This window comes from Zonotrichia albicollis, chromosome 6 (genome assembly GCF_047830755.1).
Source record: "Zonotrichia albicollis isolate bZonAlb1 chromosome 6, bZonAlb1.hap1, whole genome shotgun sequence".
Taxonomy (NCBI): Eukaryota; Metazoa; Chordata; class Aves; order Passeriformes; family Passerellidae; genus Zonotrichia; species Zonotrichia albicollis.
Window position 1 is genome coordinate 30,969,168 of NC_133824.1, and position 24,157 is coordinate 30,993,324.

The 24,157-nt window shown below is 38.3% G+C and overlaps 1 protein-coding gene across 3 annotated transcripts in view; it reads left to right on the forward strand.

Moving 5' to 3' along the window:
* Positions 1 to 24,157, forward strand: part of INO80 (INO80 complex ATPase subunit) — a 74,644-nt gene that overhangs the window by 25,081 nt on the left and 25,406 nt on the right. For all 3 annotated transcript variants that reach the window (XM_074543024.1, XM_074543023.1, XM_074543025.1), the window contains 11 exons: positions 509 to 593; positions 1,078 to 1,195; positions 1,588 to 1,673; positions 2,644 to 2,811; positions 3,280 to 3,413; positions 3,663 to 3,730; positions 4,853 to 4,946; positions 6,051 to 6,228; positions 11,085 to 11,225; positions 15,593 to 15,818; positions 21,008 to 21,135. In XM_074543024.1, coding sequence (XP_074399125.1) covers positions 509 to 593; positions 1,078 to 1,195; positions 1,588 to 1,673; positions 2,644 to 2,811; positions 3,280 to 3,413; positions 3,663 to 3,730; positions 4,853 to 4,946; positions 6,051 to 6,228; positions 11,085 to 11,225; positions 15,593 to 15,818; positions 21,008 to 21,135 — 1,426 coding nt within the window. The remainder of the gene's footprint in view (positions 1 to 508; positions 594 to 1,077; positions 1,196 to 1,587; positions 1,674 to 2,643; positions 2,812 to 3,279; positions 3,414 to 3,662; positions 3,731 to 4,852; positions 4,947 to 6,050; positions 6,229 to 11,084; positions 11,226 to 15,592; positions 15,819 to 21,007; positions 21,136 to 24,157) is intronic.

The following is a 24,157-nucleotide window of genomic DNA, read 5'->3' on the forward strand; positions in this document are numbered from 1 at the left end:
CTTTGTCCAAGTTGCAGTAAGTTGAGGACTACTTTAGATGCAGGCTGATTCTGACCAAAGTTTGTTTCTTCAGCATTCTTGGGAAACCACCCCTCAAAGATTATTTTAATGTATAGCTCAGCACTCCTGTCACAGTAGCCTATATGCTTCCTCTTGTAAAGTACGAAAAATACATTACATTCTGATTCAAAGTACCTGTTTCTTTTGGAAAGTTAATTGTTCTGATCATGAGACTTTATTAGTAAGCATTTGTTTTAAAAATGAATAAAAAAGATATTTAGAAAAATATAATAAATTACACACTATTTTTTTTTTTAAATTGGAAAAAGGTTAATTTTTCCTGTAGTTGTCTTTTGAAAGACTGGGGAACAGCTGTAATAGTTTTGTCCAGTGGCATCCAAAGATCATTTGGGAAACTCACTGGAAACAATTTGCCTTAAAATACCTTATGTTTCATATCATTCTACAGTTTTCTCTATAAAGGATTTTTCTTGCTTTTATTCGTCAGTGTTCGTTGGAAGATCCTACTACAGTTCCAGTGCCGAAACAGATTGTTATTGACTGGTACCCCAATCCAGAACACAATGGCTGAGGTATTTGGGAGCTCCAAAGAGTGGATTTTTCTTTGTAACAATTATACACACTAAATATATGTAAACAGTTGAGAAATCTGTTGCATTTTTGTGGTTGCGGGATCATGCTTGTAGCAAACCACTGGCAGACAAACATGGGATCAGCCCTGGGAGGGAAAAATATGGAAACTTGCCACTAAAGATATTTGAAGTAAAACTTAGATTAGATGAAATTTAATTTTGGTGACTTTTCCTTTTGTTGGCTGCAGTAGTTAGAATGTGTTTGTCACTGCTTTCTAATGGGATTCTGTTAAGTTGATATCTGTGGCATTGTGGGGGGAGGCAGGAAGAGAATGCAGCTGGTGTTTTGTTTTAATTTTGCCATGTCTCATGATCTAGTGAAGTCATTTTGCTTATGAAGAGCTGCAAGTTTTTGGGATCCCCAATTACCTTATCCACACTAGGATGACTTTTGCTAATCTGGTGTTTTCTCCTCTCCTTTTAGCTGTGGGCCCTGCTGCATTTTATCATGCCAACACTGTTTGATTCCCATGAAGAGTTCAATGAGTGGTTTTCTAAGGACATAGAGAGCCATGCAGAGAACAAATCTGCTATTGATGAGAGTGAGTGCAGTGTGTAACTATTATGATTTTTATATTAAGAATCTTTTGCCTTTTTGAACTAAAAATGGCTAAATTTTCTATGAGATGTGGCATCTAAAGCAGAGGATGCATAATGGGATTGGAGCATAATTATTGGATTGCTGTTGATAGTTTATGTTGAAATTTCTGTTTCTGTCTGTAATATAGCTTGTGTAATTAATAGAAAAAACCAGTGTAGCACAGCACTCATTTGAAAAAGAAAAATCAGCAGAGAAAAATATCAATTCTATGCAGTAAGAACTCCCATGGGGGAAATGGCTGAGCAGTTAGGGACTTAATTTGTTGTAAAACACTATATAATTTTCCTTTCTGATTAAGTAATTGTTCTTTCTTTCCCCTTCCCTTTATTTCAGACCAGCTATCCCGCTTGCACATGATCCTGAAGCCTTTCATGTTGAGAAGAATCAAAAAGGATGTGGAAAATGAACTGTCAGATAAGGTGAGAAAAAGTATTTCTCTGGAATGGATATTACAGCTCTATTGTCGTAGCTCTGTTCTCTGATCTGGTTTTTGCAAACTTGTTTGTCAGTCTGCATACCTGAAATCTGACTGTAGACTTCTCTTCAACCTTCACTTCCTTGCACCTCATCCCAGCAATGTCATTAGATGTGAATGTAACTGAAGAACTTCTAATTAATAAACATTTTTCTTGGGAAAGTATTTTGTTACCTGTTAAAAATGAAATATCTTCAGTCCTGGTTAAGTTGACAGAAGTATCCCTAATGGCCATGAAGGAGATTAATACATCAATTACTGGGTGATAAACATTTCCAGTTGCCTTTGTGAAGGATTTGGCATGGATTTAGGATTTTTTTTTTGCTTGCCTGTACAGAGAAATACATAGTGGCAGCATCATGCTCTTTTCTCTTGCCAGTCTCTTAATTTCACATGTATATTAGCAATACTAGATGAACTTGTAGTCAGCAGTCCCCAGGTTGAGAGACATTGGCTGAGAGACATCTGGTCTGTTCTGATGAGCTTAATTATTTCAGTGGCCTTCCCACAGACGCTGTTGTTGTGCAATGCGCCCGTCGCTACTGTGGTCCTGGCACTCCTTAGCATGGGTCTGAGTGGGGAGCTGTAGGATGGTAGAATTGAAGTCACATTTTAAACTGATCAGCTGCAGGTGTGATGTCAGCTTCTTAAGAATCCATCTGTTTACTCAGTTGTGTTCATGTACTTTTAAAGGTCTGTCTCCCACATCATTACACAAGCCTTCCAAAACACACCTGTCAGTCAAGTCCTTTCCAGGTTAGATCCTGAAATGCACACCTGAATGCAACTGCCTATAAATGTATTTTTTGATAAAGTTTGTTTTCCTCAAGGTGTGTTTCAGCTCTATGTACACTAATGTTATCATCCTTCATTTTAGAGAAAGAAATGGCTAAATCTTCATTATCATTTTGCAGATTGAAATTCTTATGTACTGCCAGCAGACAAGTCGACAGAAGCTCTTGTACCAAGCTCTGAAAAACAAAATATCTATTGATGACCTCTTGCAGTCATCAATGGGCACTACTCAGCAAGCACAGACCACCACTAGTAGTCTCATGAATCTAGTCATGCAATTTAGGAAGGTAAGGCTATTTTAAATAATAATTTTTGAAAAGTATGATCATTGGTTAGCACCAAACTAAGATGTGGCTTCTAGAAGACACCATATTGAAAAAAATCTGGCATAGGCAAGCAAATTGGCATGCAATTCAGTTGTGTTTCAGATGCAGTGTAGCATTGATGTTGGGTGAAGAAGGGTTTTAGCTCTATGATGCTTGCATTTGCTAACTGGTTTGGTTACAAAGGTTGGTTTGGTTACAAAGGTTGCTTTGGTTGAAGGAAGCCATTCAGTTGGGAAGAAGAGGCAATAGCTGTTACATGAATAGCAAAAGGTCTGACACCATATTCAGAGCAGATACACTAAAATAACCATGCAATATTAAGCAATACTAAAGTTTCAGTGATCATTGGTCATGGTTGATTTGGGATGTAGATGCTGCACTGGACTAAGTTAATTCCTCCCAGCTTTTGACACGCTCTCTGTCTTACAGGTGTGCAATCACCCAGAGCTGTTTGAGCGACAAGAAACTTGGTCTCCATTTCACATCTCCCTAAAGCCATACCAGATTTCCAAGTTCCTCTACCGTCATGGACAGATCAGGGTCTTCAACCACTCACGGGACAGGCAAGCCTATTCCACTTCCTATCCAGTTTAGCATATTTAGTATTATTACTTACACTTATTTTTATAAATGCTAATTAGCTCCCTTACCTGGTGTACTTAGACTGATGGCACTTTCCTTCTACTGCTGTCCAGTTCCAGATATTCAGAGCACTGAAATACTTACCATGAAGAAGTGATTGTGTGATTGAACATGTTATATGTTAACACCTTCTTATTGATGTTGTTTGGTTTTGTTCCTTTAATTTTCAGGTGGTTACGGGTTTTACTTTCGCCATTTGCACCAGACCACATCCAGCAGTCTCTCTTCCACAGGAAGGGTAGGTTTTCAGTCTTTTGAAGCAAGTTGGATTTTAATCTGCCTTCTTCTTCAGGGGGAAGGACTGAGAGGCCAGATTAATTAGTTCTCTGAGATAATATGATAAGAACTTACTAGAATTTTGTTTGTGTTTGTACGTACATTTAATTTGCTCAGAGAGGAAACAATGGAAAGCAGCTGGAATAATCCGTTGGATAACTTGTCATTTAGTTGCTGCTTAATCCTAGTGCAGTATCCTAATTCAGTCTGTCTTGTTTTAACTTGCTTCAAGAGATTAGTGCTTTTTAATCTAATGTGAATTTTTCATAGATTTAATTCTAAGAAATCTTGGATTCATTTCAGTACATTCTGTGTTGTATCTTAAACTGCCAACTTACTTTCAGCTAGAAACTAGATGAGATGCAAATGTCCCAGAATCTATCAATGAGCAAAAAACCCAGAAAAGCTACTGATATTGGCAGATACAACTTATTATAGATGATTGGGTATTTTTCCTACAAGACCTAATTAGATCATTCAGCTACTGAGATGGGAAAATCTTCAGAAGTATAAAGCAGGAGAGATACTGACTGCATTACTATGCTAAAATCTGTTAGTGTGGACCTCTTCAGCTGGTATTGGGGCTATACAGTGCACAGGGGGTGGGCCTGCTAGGCTTTTCCCTACCAATACCTGCAGCTCCTTCTAACCCATTTGACTTCCTGGGTGAGAGGGAGCATGTGAGACAGACATCCTGAGGTATTCATGTTCTGGAAGATATTTGTTCAAATTTGCAAATATTCACACTGCCTCTTGATTCTTAATAAGTGAAACAAATGTCCACTGCACTTGGGCCTAGCATGTATTTCTCTTTCTTGGTAAGAGCCCTTCTCTTGCCCACACTGGGAAATGAACTGGAACATGGAGTCTGGCAACAGAGATTCAAACTGAACTTTCTAAAAGAACTAGGTTAAGTATTTCTAAGATATGTGGGTTAAATTAAGATCTCCTGTTTACTCACCTAGATTTGTCATGTGTATCCTAAATGGATGAAGTGTATCCTAAATGGATGAAGTAAATTTAGTTTTCAGCTGTGAGTGTCTGTGAAATGTGTTGGCCTAACTTCAGTATTTCTGTGACCTAGGCATCAATGAAGAAAGCTGTTTTTCTTTCCTCCGGTTTATTGATGTCTCTCCAGCAGAAATGGCAAACCTTATGAATCAGGGACACTTAGCCAGGTGAGGACAACTTTTTTTTCTCTCTTTTAGTAATTACAGGAAAAGTACAGATGATATCAGTCATTCCTCTCTAAACCTGCATTTTCTATGCCTCCTAATATTATCATTTCTCTATCATTATCTAATATTAGAACAACTTCTAGAGTGTTCCTCCAGGTATAGGGCACCATTATGCAATGCAGTTTTTATGCCCTGTCACAAGAAATCCTGTGTTACAATGAGTTGACATTATAAATACACAGGGTGGTCAAAGGGCAAAAGGAGAGTTTGCTTCGGGTCATGCTGCAGGTTGCTGGTGTTACCAAGCACAAAATCCAGACTTTGGAAGGCCACTTCAGTGCAGTTCTTACCAGTTGCACTCGAGTGTATGTTTTAAACACACGTGGAATAAGCTTGTGCTGTGGTAGTTGTTCTTCAGCCCTGAGCCATACTTTCCACATGTCTTGTTATTAATATGGAATGTCATTCTGAGGTATAGGCTTTGAACTGTGGATTTATATTATCTTGAAAGGAGAGGTGATCTTTTAAGTTATAGTGTAGTCTGAAAGGACTCTGAGTCAGGTTAATAGGGACTATAAGAAATTTTAGACTAAAAGTAAGTCTTTATTATTATATAGAGATGTTCCACTTTAGGGCTTTTTTAAGTGTAATATTATTTTTTTGTTCTGGTTATTTTGAATTACTGTTTCTTGACTGCACCTCAGTAACATAATTCAGATTTCTCTTGATGTGTCTCAGTGGTATTTGTGATAAATTGTGCATTCATTACACATGTTCTTATGAATAATTTATATGTAATTTACAGAAAAGTCAATGCAATTTTAAATAGTAGTGGCTAAGTGGGGCTTCACCATTTTCTATTAAGTGCTTCAAAGTATATCCTGATTTAATCACTTAGATTCAGTTAAGCCACCTTAGTAAAAATTGAAATAAGAAAAATTTTGAAGATGTCTGGCAGAAATTAATTTCTTTAAGGCAGGATGCTATAAGTCTGATATTCTGACAAAAACCGCATTTCTATCAAATACAGTTATGCTGGAAGTATATTCAAGCCTTTCTTTCACAAAGCAGTGAATAAGTGCATCTCCTCTGTTTTTTTTTCAGATGGTTAGCTCTTTTCCTGTCTCTGAAAGCATCCTACAGGCTCCATCACATGCGCTCCTGGATGGAGACTGAAGAGGACAAAGAGCAGGGGTCATGTTTTCTGAGGAACAGGGATTTCTTGCTTGATGTAAATTTCCCACTGTCTTTCCCTAACTTGCACAGCTGCACTTTGCTGCAGGTAAGCAAAATTTCTGTATCTGGGGACAGTAGCAAATCCTCGAAGAGTGAGAAATGATGAAAACCATTCTGTCCTTATGAAACAGGGAAAACAGACTTGATAAAACAGACTTGATAATGGGATGATGATACTGTCTGCTTTTTTAGATACAGTTAAGAGACTTTAGAGTACAGAACAGAAAAAATAGTTTAATCCATCTCCTTCACATGTGGCATTACATTTCAAAACTCGCTATAATGAATAAATCAGTTGACTTAGAAGACTTCAAAATATTACTGGAACACCAAAAGTAGATACAGGAGCAGCAGAACTAGACTCATGATTTGTCAGGGATAGACTCTATATGTAAGCTTAGGAGTTTCATAATGTTTTTTATATGCAAAATGGTAATTTTCTGGCTGAAACTGCTCTTCTCTTGTCCAATTCAATACATTGTTGCAGTGGCTGGGGAAAACTGAGACCAGCCTGACAGTGTAGCTGGTGAACAAGCATTTTCAGTGCTATATTTCTACTCTGAAATTTGCTTCTGCTACTGTCTGGTAGATCCATATGTATTCAAATTACTGTGTAATGCAAGATCATTTTGTTAGTCTCTGGCCTAGGGTATGTGTAAAGATTTTGCCTTTTTATGACTAAATTGCCGTTGATTTCCTGAGTTAGATTAAGGCTCCATTGATTCAGTTCACTGGGAAATAAGTTCACAGAAGTGCTAACATGGAGTCAGGAAAACATCTTGGGCAGTTAGCAGATATGCTGTAAAAAAAAAAAATCATTTCTGAAACAGTGAGATTGTGCCAGATTTCTCAAGGGAATATTGCTTCTGCTCATGAGTCTGGAAGGGGAAAGGAGATAGCCAGAATTCAATTGAATATTGTGTAGAGGAAGTTGAAATTGAAGACGCATAAGCAGTAGGAAACCAACCTTGGACTTGGTGTCATGTTTTGCAGCGTTGACAGCAAAGCCAACAAAATGAGTTCTCCTAGTTATCAAACAAAGAGCCAGCCAAGTGAATGTGTGCCTGTTAACTCTGGCTGTGCTGGTATTTCAGTAGTCCGTGTTTCCATGTTGAGCTTGGTAAAATCTCTATGCTATATGAATTTGCTTTCAGTTAGTTTTTCTGAGATTGCAGTCCGCTCTTTCTGTAGTGCCTGCAGTGCTTATCCCTGAGACTGTAGTGTAGCTCTGTCCTCTTGTTTGTACGCTTAAGGAGAATTTGTGTGTTGGCAGTAAAGAAGATGGTATCAGAATTGAGAAGGTAGCATTCGTTTTTACATATGTAGAACAAGTCCTTACATAGCCCTTGGTTTGGTGTGTATGAATATCAAAATGAAAATCATTAGATTTTCTGAAGGACAGAAGATGGATTAAGATTTTAGACTTTAAATGTAAAATGTAGAATATGCATGTGTAAGTTTTAATATTAATGATTAAATTTATAGGATAGGCTACAGACCCACCTATACCACAGTCTAGCAAGATTTAAACATTACTTTGGTTTCTTCAGATAATTTCTATTCTTTGAGGATGTCAGTACTTGTGTCCTAAGAGTTCCCAGGGCTATTGGCTGTGTGTAACTAATGACTGTTGCAACTAATAAGTTCAGTACAGAAAAAAGCCAGCTGAGGAGCAGAGTTCATCAGTGGGTACAATACAGTGCATTTGTGATAACCCCAGTGAATCTAAAGGAAGAATAGCCCTGCAGTTATGACAAATACTTTAAAGCTGTTTTCCAGCCTTCCTGTTAGACAAATTACCACCTGAAGTCACTTTAAAATAAGCTATATTTACAGAATTTTGTTTGCAGAGCTTTTGTTTAGAACACCTTAAAAAGAAAAGAAAGGGTGGTTGGGGAGTGCAAAACCTAAAGGAGAGTTGAAAATCAAGCTTCCCTTTACGTGCCTGTCATTTAGCACTGCACATTATTGTGAGTGAAATGAATTAACTTTTTCCTTAGCCCAGACTGGAGAAGCTTTCAATGTAACATTCCCCAAGGCTTCGTCTTGGGCTTCATAAGAGAGTAACATGTAGGGAATGAGAAGGCTGAGAAAAGAGGAAAAAGGAAATGGTAAAATCTGGAAAGGTTTTTCTTAACTGCTCAGGTCAGCATTTCCGATGTAAGAGACAAAGTATGAAAATAAGTAAATAGAGAAAGAGACACGTTTTTTTTTAATGGATATTTCTGAAATTGAAGTAGTGTCTGTCTAAAGATATGTTTAATCATGTAAATGCAGAAATTGCTTGCAGAGTGTGAGGTCTCTTGATTGCCCCTGCTCAACACCTCCGCATGATATGTATTCATTTGTATGCATTGAATTAAATGAATATAAAATCTGCTCTGTTTACATGAACCCTTCCCTCCTTTCCTTTCATAATTTTATTTCTATTAAAAAATGTAGGAGTGTTAATGGGCTTAAGATGTTGGTAGCAATCACCCATATCTATGTGCAGCTCTATTTGCAATATAGGAGACCCTCTTTCAGCTTATTTTGGAGTGCATAGTTGTACATTTGGGGCTTTTAGCAGTCTTCCTCTTTGGTTTTTGGCTTTGTTGTTCTAAAGTATGTGAGCCATTTCAGAGCTGCGGCTGTGTTCAGTCCTGTAATTTTACCTAGTCTTTTCCATGTATGTGGTTGATGGGAAGCTGATGGGTTTCCACTGTCCCTGTTATATCTGGTGACTGCTCCATTCATGAATACTTAACAGCTGCATATGTCAGAATTCAGAGGGATGTTTCTTATATCTGCTCATAGTTTGTACACAGGAATCTAGCGCTCAAAGCAGATTAATGCCCAGGTACAAATATTTTTCTCTTATTTTGAGTACCTTCTTGAAGCTTTATTTGTTTCCTCCAGGTACTTAAATTGCCATAAAGTCATCTTAAATGGGTCTTTGATATTGTTTTCCAAAAGAGAATTAAGTAACAAACTTGCATAGGTTTGGAATTACAGTTTGTTAACTTCCTCTCTATCCATTTCTTGTATTCTGACTTTCCAGGAAATAATTACCAAATGCTTCTATTGACCAGGGTCACAATCAGCATGTCAATGCTTGCTGTCATAAGACTTACTGGAAAGCTCTTGTGACTGTCTGCAATGATGATTCTTCTTCATAAAATCAGCTGTACTCCCAGTGTGGTGTCCAAGGGTGGGGAAGAGAGAGGCTTTGAGCTAAAGCAGCTGTTCATTTTTTCCCCTCTGACTCTTGCTGTCCTTTCTTTACTCTCAACTCTGGAACCCTCCGTCTGCTGATGCAGGCATACCCCAACGCACCTAGTATGAGCCAGCTGCAGAAAACCTTGTATTTTTATGGCTGTTGAATTTTTTGTTTGCTCAGATGTGTAGCCAAAGAGGCTTCTGGAGAGGAGACAAAATTAGCATAGGAAGTGGCACAAATATGGGAAAGGACTTGCCCTTTTTAGCAGCAGAGTTGGTGCTCTGTTGCCACTGTTTCTGTTCTCAGATGAGTAAGCCAGCATTCATATCCATTGTCCACAGGCATGCATTTCCAGCCCTGTGATTCCCACACTGCTGTTTCAGCACGTGGCCAGTTTTACCAGGTGGTGAGGCATGTCACAATACTCACTTGGAGCAGAGGGGCAAGAGTTTGTTTTCATCTTGATCAGCATCTTAATGAATACAGACAGCTAGGCCAACAAGAAGGGGCTCTGTGAGGACCTGGAGAAAACATATGAAGGAGTTGTTGCTTAAGCCAGCATTACTGATTAAGAATTGTCAGCTGAGTAAGAGCCTGTTTTTTGGATCACTTCACATTATCCAGTGTGGGCCAAGCTTTGACCTGTACTTTTTAGCTCTGCTGAGTGTCATTGCAAGACTATTGTCAGCTTTCAGCTCTCAGCTTTCATATATAGAAGAGGAAATGTTCAGTCAGACAACTTTTTTTTGCCAGCTCCAGCCCATGAGTCTCACTGGCAGCAGCTGAAGGATGTGCTTAGGGGCTAGGGTTGAGTGCAGGTAGTGCTGGCATGTATGTACAGTCAGACTGTTCTCCTCTCTGGTCAGCAGGTTCCAAATGATATGTGCTTGCCATCTGCATTCTTGCCCAGTGAATGGAAATGAAAGGGCCCAGAATGCATTATCCATAATAGACTCCTGCTGTGGGTGTTTTCTAGCATTTTTTGATACATAGAAATGCATATATCTAATGTATGACATGCTGTACAGGGTGTCTGCTTCTATCATGTATCTGGATGTTTGCAACTTCAAATACTGGGATTTCATAAAATTGGTAGGCTCTGTAAAGTAAAAGTAGCATGCCATTAATTTTGGTGCATTAGGAGCTGGGGCAGAAAAGCAGCAAAACTTGAGATCCCATTTACCTTTTACTTAAGTGAACTTAAGTGCTGGAATTGCCATTTACCACATCCTGTGGTCCTATGGCAGTGAGATGTATGCCTCTTAATGCTTCTAAAATTATTGCTAGTTTCCTTTTGTGTGCAGAATAATGCTCTGCAAAATTCAATTTTAACTCAGAATAGATAAATGAATAGCTAGAAAACACCCTGATCAGACTTACTAGAATATTCCTGGACTGCCTGCATTAGAAGAGCTAGAGTCAAAAGGTTCAAAGGCAGAAAAACTTGTTTCTGGTTCCAGCTGAGCATCAAGACAAGTGTTGATATGATCTATTCTGACTGCAAACATTTCTGGATTTGATTGTTCTGATAATTACACAAAGATTCTTCACGTATTCTCCACAGAAGATGTGTAGAGTTTTCTTTATTCAAAGAGAAATACATACAGAATGTGCTTTGTCTGTATTCCTCATGAGTGGATACAAGATTTGAGAGTAGTATTTCTTCATAGATATTAACTTCTTCATTTTAATTTTGTTTTCAGAACCTTGTGTTCAGCAGCCACTGTAAAGCAGTTACTGGCTATTCAGACCATGTCATATATAGAAGGAGATCAGCTACCTCATGTGTACGATGCTGCCAGGTGACTGAGCTACCGTCCTTCCTGTGCATAGCCAGTCCACGGGTAAGTCCCAGTTAAGTTGTAAATTATGTATTTTCTATTGTGTTTTAAACCCTGGTAGAACTGTGTCTTAGGAACACAATGATATATTACTTTCTTTGGTTGGGTAAAACTGTTGTGAGGATATCCTTTTGCTACAGTGTTCAATAGTGGTTTTTCGTAGGGGAAGTGACTGTAATGTATACTGAGGGGAAAAGGAAAGTTGTAAGATGCACCCAACAGGACCTGTTCAAAGATTTCACTTTCTCTCCTAATACCTAAAGCAATTATGGAAGAGATATTAAAGTAAAATATTAACTGATAATCCAAGGGGGAGATTTAGGTGTCATCACCACAGAATGCTGAATTTATCTGTGTCAGCAGCTCAAGGGCTGGGAATCCAGCTGAACTGCTCAAAGTCACATGTCACCTCTCTGTTAAAATGTACTGCCTTACTGGAGAACAAGAGATTATTCTTAGAGTAAATTGTGAAAGCCACTTCACCTTCAGATTCCTTTGATTTGTCCCTCTTTGTACCTAAATTTGCATCATGGATGAAGAATATGTTGAATTGCTCCCCTACAGCAGAAAGGGTGGAGAGGGGCTCAGAAGGCTACAAACTAAGGGAAAGGTGAAAAGAAATTGTATCTGAGTTTATTCTAGTGAAAAAAAGTTATTCGTTTTGGTTTGGCTGGTGTACAAAAATGATTAAGTGTAGACATGGCTTTTTGTTTTAGGAGCACAAAGATTTAATTTTATGCTTGTTAGAAACTTTTGGCAAGAGTGTAGAAGACCTGAAAGAGCAGAAGCAGCACATATGTCCCCAGAAGCTATAGTCTTCTGTTGTTTGATCTGTGATGAATTTTGGGAAGTTAACAGAGCAAATGATAGAAATAGGAGTGTATGTTTATGTAGCAGTTGGGGGAGGGAGTAAGTCTTCTTTCTATGCAGGCAGTTTTTGTGAGTACAGACAGGTCTCAGTCATAAAAAACATAACTTGGAGGATGGATCTTGCATTGTCATTAAGAAGCTAATTAAATAAATTTTGAATAACACTGTTTGGTTTAATTTCAATAGATTCCTTACAGACTGGAATACTGTGTGAAGCCATTTTGGTCATCTCACACTGTCTGAAAGGTGAACTTTGCATGAAGATAAATGCAGGAAGCATTTTACAATTGCCTTAGCTAAACTAACTTGTTTAATTTAGGGTGGAAATGCATTCATACATCCCTTTCACTGTATTTTTGATGTATTTCTGAACCATGACTCTTACAATCAATCAGTTTGACAATAATGTGTTTACAGAAGAGGATTTAATACTGAAGACTAATCTATCTTTTGTTATTAGTAAAACCAGAAAAACAAACCTGTGGGGAGAAAAATTTGAAAAAATGCGCCATGTGAAAATAAAGAGAAGAGTGAACAAACTTGTGAACAAACTTGAATGAAAGACTTTGTTTTGCTCATTTCAGAAAAGTCTTGTTTTCACTTGTAAGGGCATGCAAAAGATACAGGGCTCTACCCTAGAAATATGTGCCTGCATTCTAAAAAAAAAGGAACTGATGGTAAAGGTAGTCTGGGGTCCTCAGAGGTCAATCAGTTTTGCCTGGGATGTGCAGGAAGAGTAGTTCTTGTTAGTGTAGAAATAGCACTGGGGCGCACAGTGTTTGTGTCAAGATTGTCTCCTACCAGTTCTTCTTTAGGTTAAGGTGTTACTGAAACATGGCTTGTAGCATCTTCTGACTTTGTCTTGTAGAAATCCTGTGTACAAATCTGTGTATTCTTTTCAGAAGATAGGATATGTTTATGTGTCAGAAGTTAGTCTGCTCTGTTTTGTGTGTAGTGGCTGCCTATCCTAGGGGTGGAAAATCTAGGTCCTGAAAATCAATATGGCAGGTTGTTTGTGCTTGAAAAGAGTATTTGTTCCAGTCTCTCTGGTGTAGAAATGTGAACTGAAATGTGATGGTGCATAGTAAACAACTTAAGCAACCTAAGTTTGTACCATCATTTGTGATGTACAGTGTTTCTAGCAGTGTTTTTAGCAGTTCAATATTTTGAATATTTTGTATTTTGGAAGAGGTTTTGCCATTTTTCGCAAAGGTCAAACATATGCTTTGACTGCAGGTGGCAGCACAGGATAGCAGCAACTCTAAGAGTACCTTTTAGGTAGAGGAAATGTGTTCAGTCTTAATACACCCTGTTTCACTTTGCAGTCTTTTGTGTGGCTATGTGTAAGACCCATAGACAGGTATTAAAATAGCTCTTGTCATCTTGAAAAACAATGGCTTTACCATTATTGCAAAGATTGTGTAGGCTTTTTTGTTGTTTGTTGGGGTTTTTATAAGTGCTATAACTGTGCTCAATAATCTGTTTAAACTATTGTTTGGCCCCTGTAAACAGAAGTCTCTGAGATTTATGTTTTCCTATGAGAAGAACTCCTGTGAAACTGGTCTGGGCCACAACTAGGAAACCTTGCTTAATTCCTGTTACTTTTGAGTTAGCTGACAAATGTGCAGAGATGTACAGCCAATATCTAAGATACCAGGCTGTCCTGAGGTATGGGTTGCTCTCTTTACCTTACAGTTCTAAAGTGCAGTGTTTAAAACTGGTAATAATTAAACTATCTATTGCTTATCATTTAGACAAGCTGTTAAAATATTTCATTTGCATAATACAATGTTGTATATGTTACTTTCAATACAGCAATTTTATCACACCAGAGTAAACTGGAACAAAAACTTAAACTGCCTTCAAATATAGAAACTTTTCATCTGCCATACAAAGATGGTTCTTTTATTGTGTTTAATGTTTCAGATGTCCCATTATTCCACTAATCTCAATTCTGCAGGAAGTCCACTGCTTACTGTTCACCTATAAGCCTCCTGTACTGTTTCTTCCCATGCAGCCCCACTTGCCTATTTTAAATGTGAAAACTCTCACAAGCTTCATTTTCTCTGTTGTTCATTTGTTACATTGCTTTTCACAGTCCTGGAGGGAATGTCATTTTGCACGCTGTTTTTAACTTACATGACTGTACATGGGGGATTTTTTCATTGTACTTCTGAAATAAAAGCAACAATGACTTCTAAATTAATGATACATTTGCTTCTTACATTGGTGAAGAAATTGTCACAGCATTTCAAATCTCTCTGTTACTAGCCTGTATTGCAAGGCTGTCTTAATAGTAAAATTTGTTTTCATTTCTATGTCAGTTTATAACACATTATTAAGTCTTTAGATAGTATGTAAAATGGTCTACTAGCTTTCTTTTGTAAACTTGGTTATAAATAGATTTTATTAGCACCCCAGAATGTTTTCCCAAAACAGATTTACATTCAAAAAATGTAGAAAGAAGTAGGCAATCTGTTGTTTTTTGTTTTTTTTTTTTTTAATTTTGTGCTAGACAGTGAATTGGTTTGCATTTATATTTGCATGAAAGTGTTGTAATTGTGTTTACTTTGGATCATGGTATTTAACTCCTGGTGAAGTATCTGAAGTTAAATCCAGCAGAGCCATCCATCCTGCTGCATACATGGCTCAGTTTCACTTTTGGTTGTTGTCCTGTTGTGGTAAGGGAGAGATATGAGAAAGCTGCAGATTTTACAAAATCCAGCCTTTTCTGCTGGAACAGAGTTTTTCTTGAGCACCTTGCAGCCATTGGCATTCAGCTGTTTGGCTCATGTGCACCTTCCACTCTGTACAGATTTGGGTGGATGGGGCAGAAAAGGGGGAGTTACACTGAGGGAGCTGTTCCAGAGCAGCTCACATGGCATGAAATCACACTTCCTGTGTTTGCAACACTGGTCTGTCCAGCTGGGTTGTATATACTAAAACAGGTAAGAGGGCATAGGATTCATAGAATGCCATAAGCAAAAGAGCACTATTTCTGTGCCCACTTCATTCAAAGCAACTTTAAAGCTCAAGAAATATGCTGTTCCTTTTTTCCTCATTTCTAATCTATGAATTGCCCTAATTTTGAATTGTCACATGATTTTTTGTTAAGGACAGCATGTGTAATTTCTGCTAATGAGATAAATACTTGATTGTGAAGGGTGGAACTAAAAAGAAATAAATCTTGGCAAAAGGAGAGGTAGAGCGAGGATATTACTCCTATAGTTTTGCTATCAGTCGTGTAGCAGTTGGCAGAAGGCATAGTTTATCAAAAGGCAGGTTTTCTGTGCCTGGTTGTTCATATGGTGTTTTTTGTGGTGTGGAGAGATGTTGCATCTTTGCTTGGTTTAAGCCCAGGCAAAGATTGTTTTCTGTTTCTACATTTCATAATTACTTGACTTCTAAAATTTGATCCTGTGGTAAGGTACTTGAACTGGGGGTTTGGGGACAGGGAGAAATGTGAACAGGAATATTGATTATTATTATTTTCCCTGTAGGTAACAGCTGTGCCGCTGGAGTTCTACTGCAATGACCGAAGTGCAGAATACGAGCGCAGGGCGCTAAGGGAAGGAGGAAGTCTGGAAGCAAAGCAGTGTGTGCTCCATGGATCCCCTGAGCTTGCAGCTGACTGGCTCAAGCAGTGCTCCCAGTTCTTCCCAGAGCATCCAGGAGGGCTCTTAGGGATCAGGCCTCAGAACGGCTGGTCTTTTATCAGGATACCAGGTGAGTTTGGAGGTTGCAGTGGAATGGAGGTGAGATAAATAAGGACATCTGTTATTTGGTGGTAGTTTATGCTTGGCTGTGGGCTTTTTGAAGGATTAGGGATGTCTGTGTGTTTGTTTTTCCTTCTGAGTGAAAGTTAACCTGGTATCTTAAAGTACACTATGATTTTGCATCCTCTGGCTGAAGTAAATCTTCAGTGGATACTGAAAACATCTAACACAGGTTTTTCTAATGCTTACAAGCCTCTCTTTGCATGTCAGTCCTCCAAATGACTATAAAGAGATAGACTTGCTTACTAGAGCAGTCTGCTCTCACGACCAAATACTGTTTTGAGATTGGAGATAGGAAGATTGCATGAAAAGTTAAGAGACATACCTTGCCTCCTAAGGTGTTGGAAGAGCTTCATATTGTTGTAAAAGGCAGACCAATATTGTTTTATTGGTCTGCCTGGTGAAAAGGGTAGAATTACTTTTAGCAGTCTACCATGAGAAGGTTAGGTTTGAGGACTAAGTTCAGAGGAAATCAGTCTGGAAAATAAGGAATGAGGGACTTACTGAATTTCCATTGAAATAAAGACTTACTCATATTTCCTTGTAAAGAGGGAAAAAGGTACCAGTATACCAGTAAAATAAATGTACTATTTTTTCTTAGAATTAGACTAAAGTAATCCAAGATCTCATAGGGTTTGCCAGTACTGCGGTGGCTTTCATGGGCCAGATATGCTCTAGCTGTCAGAGGATGGTCCTGAGCAACAAGCAGAATTCTGCAGAAAGTACTAGAGATCTGACAGATAGCCAAGAGGAAAAACAGCTTACACTTCCAGATGCAAAGTTATTCCCAGACCCTTTTGGGTCAAGGATGTTTGGCAGGGGAAGTTAATACAGTAAAAGGAAAGTGGCCTTTTGCTTGCTACAGGCCGGTTTAAGAATGTATTTTCTTAAGTGTTTGGAGTCATTTGAAGCACATGCACATTTCTATGTAAGAAATGGAGAAACCATTTTTCATGAGCTTGCACTGGATTAATACTCAGTCATAGCTGATGATTTTATAATTTCTTCAGCAATTCTCTTAATTGTTTGCTGGTTATTTGGAAAAAGAAAATGAATCTCTGTAGCAGAAAAGTGGGAAGTATTGAAGAGATAAATTAAGATAGAGGACATGGATAGAGAAATGTAGAAAAGTAGCCAATGCAGAAAAGAGACAGGGCTGCATTCTCTTGAAAGACTTCCATTTTAAGCTGGGGACTTTGTTATCAGCAAAAAATTTTAGAGGAATAAAGGTAGGGTACAAGAAGTTTTCAGAAGTGAAAGGATAGGTGCAAGGTTGGGCAAATTGTTGTCAAAGCACAACAGAATTTGGTTGAGAAGGAGGTTGGGATGAGTGTGTTACGTAAAGCTGGCTCAATTTAGGAAGTGTTGGACCTAGAAGTGGGGTAAAAAAGTAGTTTTGTTTTAATTAAGTGGAAAGTAGCATTCAAACCTAAACTTACTCTAAGAGGAGAGAGCACACCCCACAACAGGACAGCTGTGCTCATAGGTGCAGAAGCAGGCACAGTGCCTTACAGAAAGGGAGTGATGTGCTGAAGGAGCCATTTGCAAGGCTAAAGTAGCAAATGTCAAATGGAGCAGTTGCTGTGAAGGTCTGTGGCAAATAGGTGACAAGAAGAAAGGGGGCACCTCTCTCTCCTAAACCCTGATCTGTCCTCTCCCAGACTCTGCATTCCCAGTACCCTGGCAGCAGGCTCAGCTGTGATCACTGTGGGAATCTCTTGAGGTTTTTCCTGTTCTTTGAAAGAAAAATGGTCCTGGATTAAATGGCAGGAAGTGTCTGAGTCCTTTTAGTATCGATAAAAAGCACCGGCCTCACTGGCTGTTTACTGTGAGAGCCAGCTAGCTCCTCACTGACCCCATTGTGCCGTCAGGAGGGGAACCAGGGGTGTCAACTGGAACCCAGGCTTTATCTCTCTTTCCTCTGCTTTTTGCATGTCCAGAGGCACTTTTTCTCATTCTCCAGAGAGCACTGAGCCCAGCTACAGTCATCAGCCAGAGCTCCTGACAAAGGTTATTCTGAGTCATAATCGTTTGTAACTATTCTTCCCAGGCCCACTGTATCCCCTTGTAGATAATTTATGTCCACATCCTAGCATGGCTGGAGGCAGTTGGGTTTGGTTTTTTTCAGACTGACGGCCATTTGGTCTGGTTCTTTTTTCTTGTTTATTTCATAAGTGCTGAAGAACCTAAAAATTGTGTCCTAGGGACACCGCAGTACAGGACCACTACCTGACTTAAAGTTTTAAAAGCTCCTTTTAAACAACAGCCAAAAAAAAAATCCGAAGAATTTGTCATTTAGAGTTGTTGCTGATCATTAAATGTAAAAACATAGGACTGCAAATTTTGGAAATCCCCTTTTAAAAAGTAATAGTTTTTTTATTTCTCCTAGACAAGAAAAAATTAGAAACAGAAGTGAGAGAAGCTAGAGGTGGAAGACACAGGGTTTTTTCATCTTTTGAATAATTCTGGTGTTTTCTGAAGATGGCATGAGTAAAGCACATTTTCTGTTACCATTTTCCAGAATTTGTTGTTTGAAGCACTAGGTGGCAGGCTTTCAGCGTGGAAAAATACTTGATCTTAGAAAAAACAATGGCATCAGGATAGCAAGCTTAAAGGTGCCAGGTTAAGGACAAATTATTTTCTCTTCCAGAGATGATAAATCTCTTTTTTGGTAGTACTGTTTTACTCTCCTAAAAAAACTTGGAAAACTTTCTCACCAGTGCTGTCTGCTCTACTGATGAGCTATTGGATGACTTATGAACTGTTAACAAGTTGCTAACTTTTCAAATCATCTGCAAATAAATTCTTTACTTGTAATTTGCATTTCATTGCGATTTAAAAATAGTAACTTACACAATGGAGACCTCAGGAGCCAGCAGCAGAGGACATGCATCATTTCCAGTCAGCTAAGCTTAATTCTACCTATTGGTGCCTTTGTGAGAAAAACAGTAGCATTGCTAGTATGTTAATCTGATCCTGTCAACACTAACTTTTGAACAGACCCTGTTGATTCTCTGAGTTTTCTTCCAGTTAGGTAGCTTTTGGTTAATAATCATGTTAGTTTCCCACTATATCTAGATTATATATCTAGACTTTTCATGTAGCTTCACTCAATATAATTTGTTCTGAAATAGCAAGCTGACCAATTAGAATGAAAGCAGAATGTCATGGCTGTATTTATCATTAAAGGAAATAATAACATTTTGTATAAAGAGTAAATACTGCTGTTGAACAAAGGCTTTGGCTTCCATAAGTGTATTTTGAAACCAAGTAGCTGTAATTCATTTCCATTTTGCTTAATTGCCTAAATTGAAAATTTGGTTTTCCTTAGAAGAATGCATGAAGCTCTTAATGATTTACATGTAATTGAGACTGAGTGCAGTTCTAGAGATGAGTGCATCATGAGTGCACTTAAAACAAATGCTAGCCTGCTGTGTGGGCTCTAGTTTTCCTTACAGTATTTCCTTGACTCAGCTCTCTAGTTAATGGATCTCCTAAGGTAGTTGTCAACAATTTAAGCAATGGTGTGGTTCTTGCTCCAGGCAGAGCAGGATCATCACTGCCAAAAGGAGAAAATACAGTCACTATCTAGATAGGCAGACAAGCAAGAAAGAGCAGACCTGTCTTGTCTTGAGTTCTCAACTTGAGTGAATTGCAGGTGCATGGCTCTAAAATTGCTGTAGGAGAGAGCATTCACAGCACTGTTTTATACAGCAAGTGGAATAGCTAGTTGTTTTAAACCATATGGAAACTCACAATTTTTTGAATTTCAGAAAGGAGACAGTTGCATTTTCTGATGTTCTGATGTAGATTCCAGCATCAAGTCCATTATTTATATTTAAGCTAAAGATACTTTTGAAAGAGAGCAACTGCAATCCTGCTTTACCCAGCAAGACATTAGCTGTACTTGCAGGGATTGCTTACTACTCTGCCACATGACTGCACACCTACCATATCACTTTGGTACTCATGGCCTGTGTTGCCTGCTGTGCTTGTATGACCTTTTTAGGAGTGCTGTTATGTGGTCTGTGCTCCTCTCTTCTACTAGTCTGAACCTGCTTTTGGTTATATTAAAATACATGGTGGTCAGATGGAAGAATTAATTTTGTATATAACTTTTTTTTTTAATTGGGATATTGGGCAAGACAGTTAACTGCCTTACAGAAAGCTGAATTCTCTTCAGCCCATGAAATAATTCATTCTATGGAGGAGGAAGTGTGCAAAAGTGTTACCTGCTAGGCATTAGAGAACATTACCTGCTAGACATGCTGAAAATCCTTGGGTTCTGTACTAGCCTGCACCATCTGCAGTTGTCAGCTTTCCGTTTTGGCTGTAAACCCAAGTTCAGACATCCAGAAGAATAGAGAATCATCAATGGCCTTTCCAAAAGATAATTTTTGGAAGAAAATTTCTCTTCATCCTCTTTCAACAGTAATGTATTGTTTACTGAAGTTTATGTACAGAATGTACAAACAGGAAGATCTCCTTCCTGAAAAATACTTCATGAGCAGTGCTGAAATAGACAGGACATGAAGTATAAAATCTGAAGTGACTGAAAAGATTGCCATCTGGAAACATTTCTTAAACAAAACAAAAGAAGAAAAAAAGGAGAGGGCAGGGAAGAATTCAAGGCAGTGCTGTGAGGGCATTGTTGTTTTACAGTGACCTGGACAACTGCTCTTTTCTGGGAAGGTGAGGGGTTTGATTTGTGGAGTATAAGTCTAAAGCTCAGCAGCAGGTAGCAGCAAATGTGCAAAGGACAGTATTTTCATGTGTGTAGTGGAAAATATTTCTTCAAGCGTCAAGGCATTTAGTGCTTGTTGATCTGGGCAGAATAAAACCTTAGATGAGGGATATGGCTGTCCAGAAAAAGGATTGAGCCCATATTTAAGACCAGTCTTTAATGAGATTTTGTCACATGGAGCATATAGAAGTGCTCCCATCCCAGCAAACAAAACTTGTTTGTTTTCATTGTGATTTTAAGTATCAGCTAGAAGGGATGTTGCACTTTCTCCCATCACACCTCCCTGCTTCAGAGATTATAATGCAGTGAAGTGCTAGGAACACTTAGAAGATAACTTGTGGCATGTATCTGAATTGGCTTTATTAATTACCTCCTGTTCTTCTATTTCTTTTTAGATAAAGAAAGTTTGATCACTGACAGTGGAAAACTTCATGCTCTTGATCTTCTGTTGACACGGCTGAAATCTCAAGGACACCGAGTTCTCATTTACTCCCAGATGACACGGATGATTGACTTACTGGAGGTAGGAGAGCTATAGCTGACAGAAGACAAATTATGAAGATGGAGATTTAGAACACTGTTTCGGAGAAAGTACAATAATTTGGATGCAGAAAGCCTAAATAAAATTACTATACTAGAGGATACCCAGAGGTTAATGCATTAATATAAGAATATAAGAGCTGCCATACAAAGTTAGACCTAAAGTTCAACCTAGTGTTCTGCTGACACCAATGTATAACAGCAGATGTTATGCAGAAAGTGCAAGAATACTGATACTTCACCATCACTCACTTAATTTCCAGCAGTTTGCAGCTTAAGGGGTTTCTCAGCCAAGTGTGCCTCCTATATACTCAGTTGTCCAACATGGATTCTTCTTCCATGGTCTTCTTCATTTGCATCTTAACACCTTGTTATGTGTTGGTAATTGCACTGCCCTGTGGCAAGGGGTTGCATGGCTTAATTATCCTCTTTTCCTGGTTTGAACTGCTTCCTTCTTTTTTAATTTGATGCCTACATGCCTTTTTATTGGAAGGAAGAGGGAGAAATGTGGTAAATTTTACAGTGTTTATGTTGCTTGTAATTTCACAGACCATTACCATTTCCCTCTAATATCTGATTCCTCTGCAGAAGTTTCATAAACATTGGAAGGTTCTCTGGCATATGGGATAGGAAAGAAATAAGGAATGAAGTCTTAACTTATAATTTAAAACCAGACATTCTGCCTCTGAAAAACAAAAAATCTTTATTTGATGAGCAGCTGTGCCATCAGAGAGCTAGGAAACTGTCTTCTCCGCAATAAACTGAAGAGAAAAAGTTAGAAGCCTGAATCAATAGCTGCCTAAGTCATGAGTTCTGTATGAACAGGAGAGTATTTTAAGGTCAGCAGTTAATAGTTCAATAACAAATCACAAGCTGAATTTTGTTTTTGCTGCTGTGAGGAAAAACAGAACTTGCATGGTTGCAATTCTGTATTTTGGCACTTTGCCTAGCATTGCTTTGTATGCCTCTTCTTTTGGCAAACATTGGACATGGCGTAGGTTTGTTGATACCCTGCATTACACCATGAAGCTCATAAAGCTGTGTTTAGTGCTTCTGTCTTTTCTCTTAGCATTCAATTTGAAAGGCTTATGAGCATAGTGTTTTGCTATTCCATCTCTTGAATGTTCAACTTCACTTGTGTTTTATTATCCAAATAAGCCACCTACTAAGCCCTCTGTTTTTCTTTTTCCCCACCCAAGTAACAGAAGCTGAAGTTAAGTTAAAAATCAAGTAAGGACTCCATTAATAAGAAAATCCTTGCAAAAGCTGTGTATCTATATATATCTATTTTTTTCCTGATCTGTCAAAATATATCTGCCTAGTTGAATATGAAAAAACACAGAATGTCTTTTTTAACAGTGTTTGGACTATATTGCAGTAACCTAATCTATGCAGGGCAGAGAGCACAAAGTACATTGTTTACAAAGTTACAAAATGATGTTTGTTTTATGTAGCTTCAGCTGGAGAGCTGCTGCATAGTTCAGCCATTATAAAATGGCAGATATAAATACAAAGAGGAAAATTATTTTATTTTAACAGAAGAGGATAAATTATAATCTCAGTATTGTTTTTTCATGCAGATGTGTATTTCATACTTATTAAGATTTTGTTTGTTTCTCTCCATGTGATTGCTTTCTTCTATAAAAGTTTCATTGGGAATGAAACTTGGTTTCACTGGAAAGCAGATTGTATTCATGAGATGAGGGGTTGGATTATGTTCTGCATGAAGTAAAATACCTTGGTTATACTGTAACAAAAGTTAATGAGTTGTGTGAAAACAGAAGAGTTCTCTATTTACTGTGAAGTAATTTGAAGGGAAAACATTTTCCTGAGAAAGTATCGTTGTGGAAGCCCAGAAGAGCACTGGCTTTAGCAGCACTGCCTTCTTGCCATACTCAGCTAAGGGCTAATGTACAAAGCTAGTTTGCAGACCTGGGCGAATAAATGCCAGCACTGCAGGTGTAGAATAATTTGTTCTTTTGCACTTTGTGCCTTTGTGAAAATGTCTGAAGTATGGAATAAGGATAAATGCACCTGATGGAATGAAATAAGTTGTCTTCTGTTTGTGCTGAAGTTTTTTTAGAAGACAGATAATGAAAAGATGGTTAACAGATGAGGGAAGACTAAGTCAAGATCAAAAGGTTGAATCATCATAAAGGCAGATAAAGACAGTAACAAAGAAATGAAAGGGAAAGGTTCTTGTCATAATACTAAAAGAATTTATCAAATCTGGAGAACAGGTGGCATAGTGCCTGACAACTCTTGTCTGTCTTGTTTTAGTTGGTGGCAGAAACCTGTCATAGAAATGGAATAAAATAATAGTTAATTAGGATTTGTGTTCTGTGTGGTGAAGTAGCTGTTCTGTGCTTTGAACTTCTGTTGTTGTACTCCAGAAATCCTACTAGCCATGAGCTCTGTTTCATGGAGGTAATCCACGTCTGGATTTGGCCATTTCCACACTTTTATTTACCTCATTTTCTCTTTGATCTGCTTCATGTTGAAGCTTACTTCCTCTGCATCAGTCTTTTTCTCAGTTTCTTTACAATATGGCAGCTCTTCCACTGTTTCTGCAGAACACAAAGGGCTCAGGAGCCCTGAAGGATTGGTGAAAAGAAGGACTGGGCATGGTACTGTCAGAAGGTTCATTAGAGTGCAAGCACTGCCATGTTTTCTCACAGCACATCAGTTCTGTGTGTGCTGAGCACTGTGGCTTGGAGCAAGATGAATCCAATAGTTCTTGCTGCTAAAGCACTGTCTGCTCCTTTCTGTCTTCATTTGCACTCACAGCATCTCAAAAAGACTCATGCACCAGTATGGCTAAAACTAACTCATGTAACCAGTAGATGTTGCCTCTTTTCAGCACCCCAGAGGATGTCTTTCCAGAGAAACTCTGTGGTTATTTGAGCTTTGTCTATAATTCAGATTTTGTTGATAGTTGCACAGGTATCAAGAAATGCTGAGAACCTTAGAGCACGAAAAATGTGTCTCAGTGGAAAAACCATTTG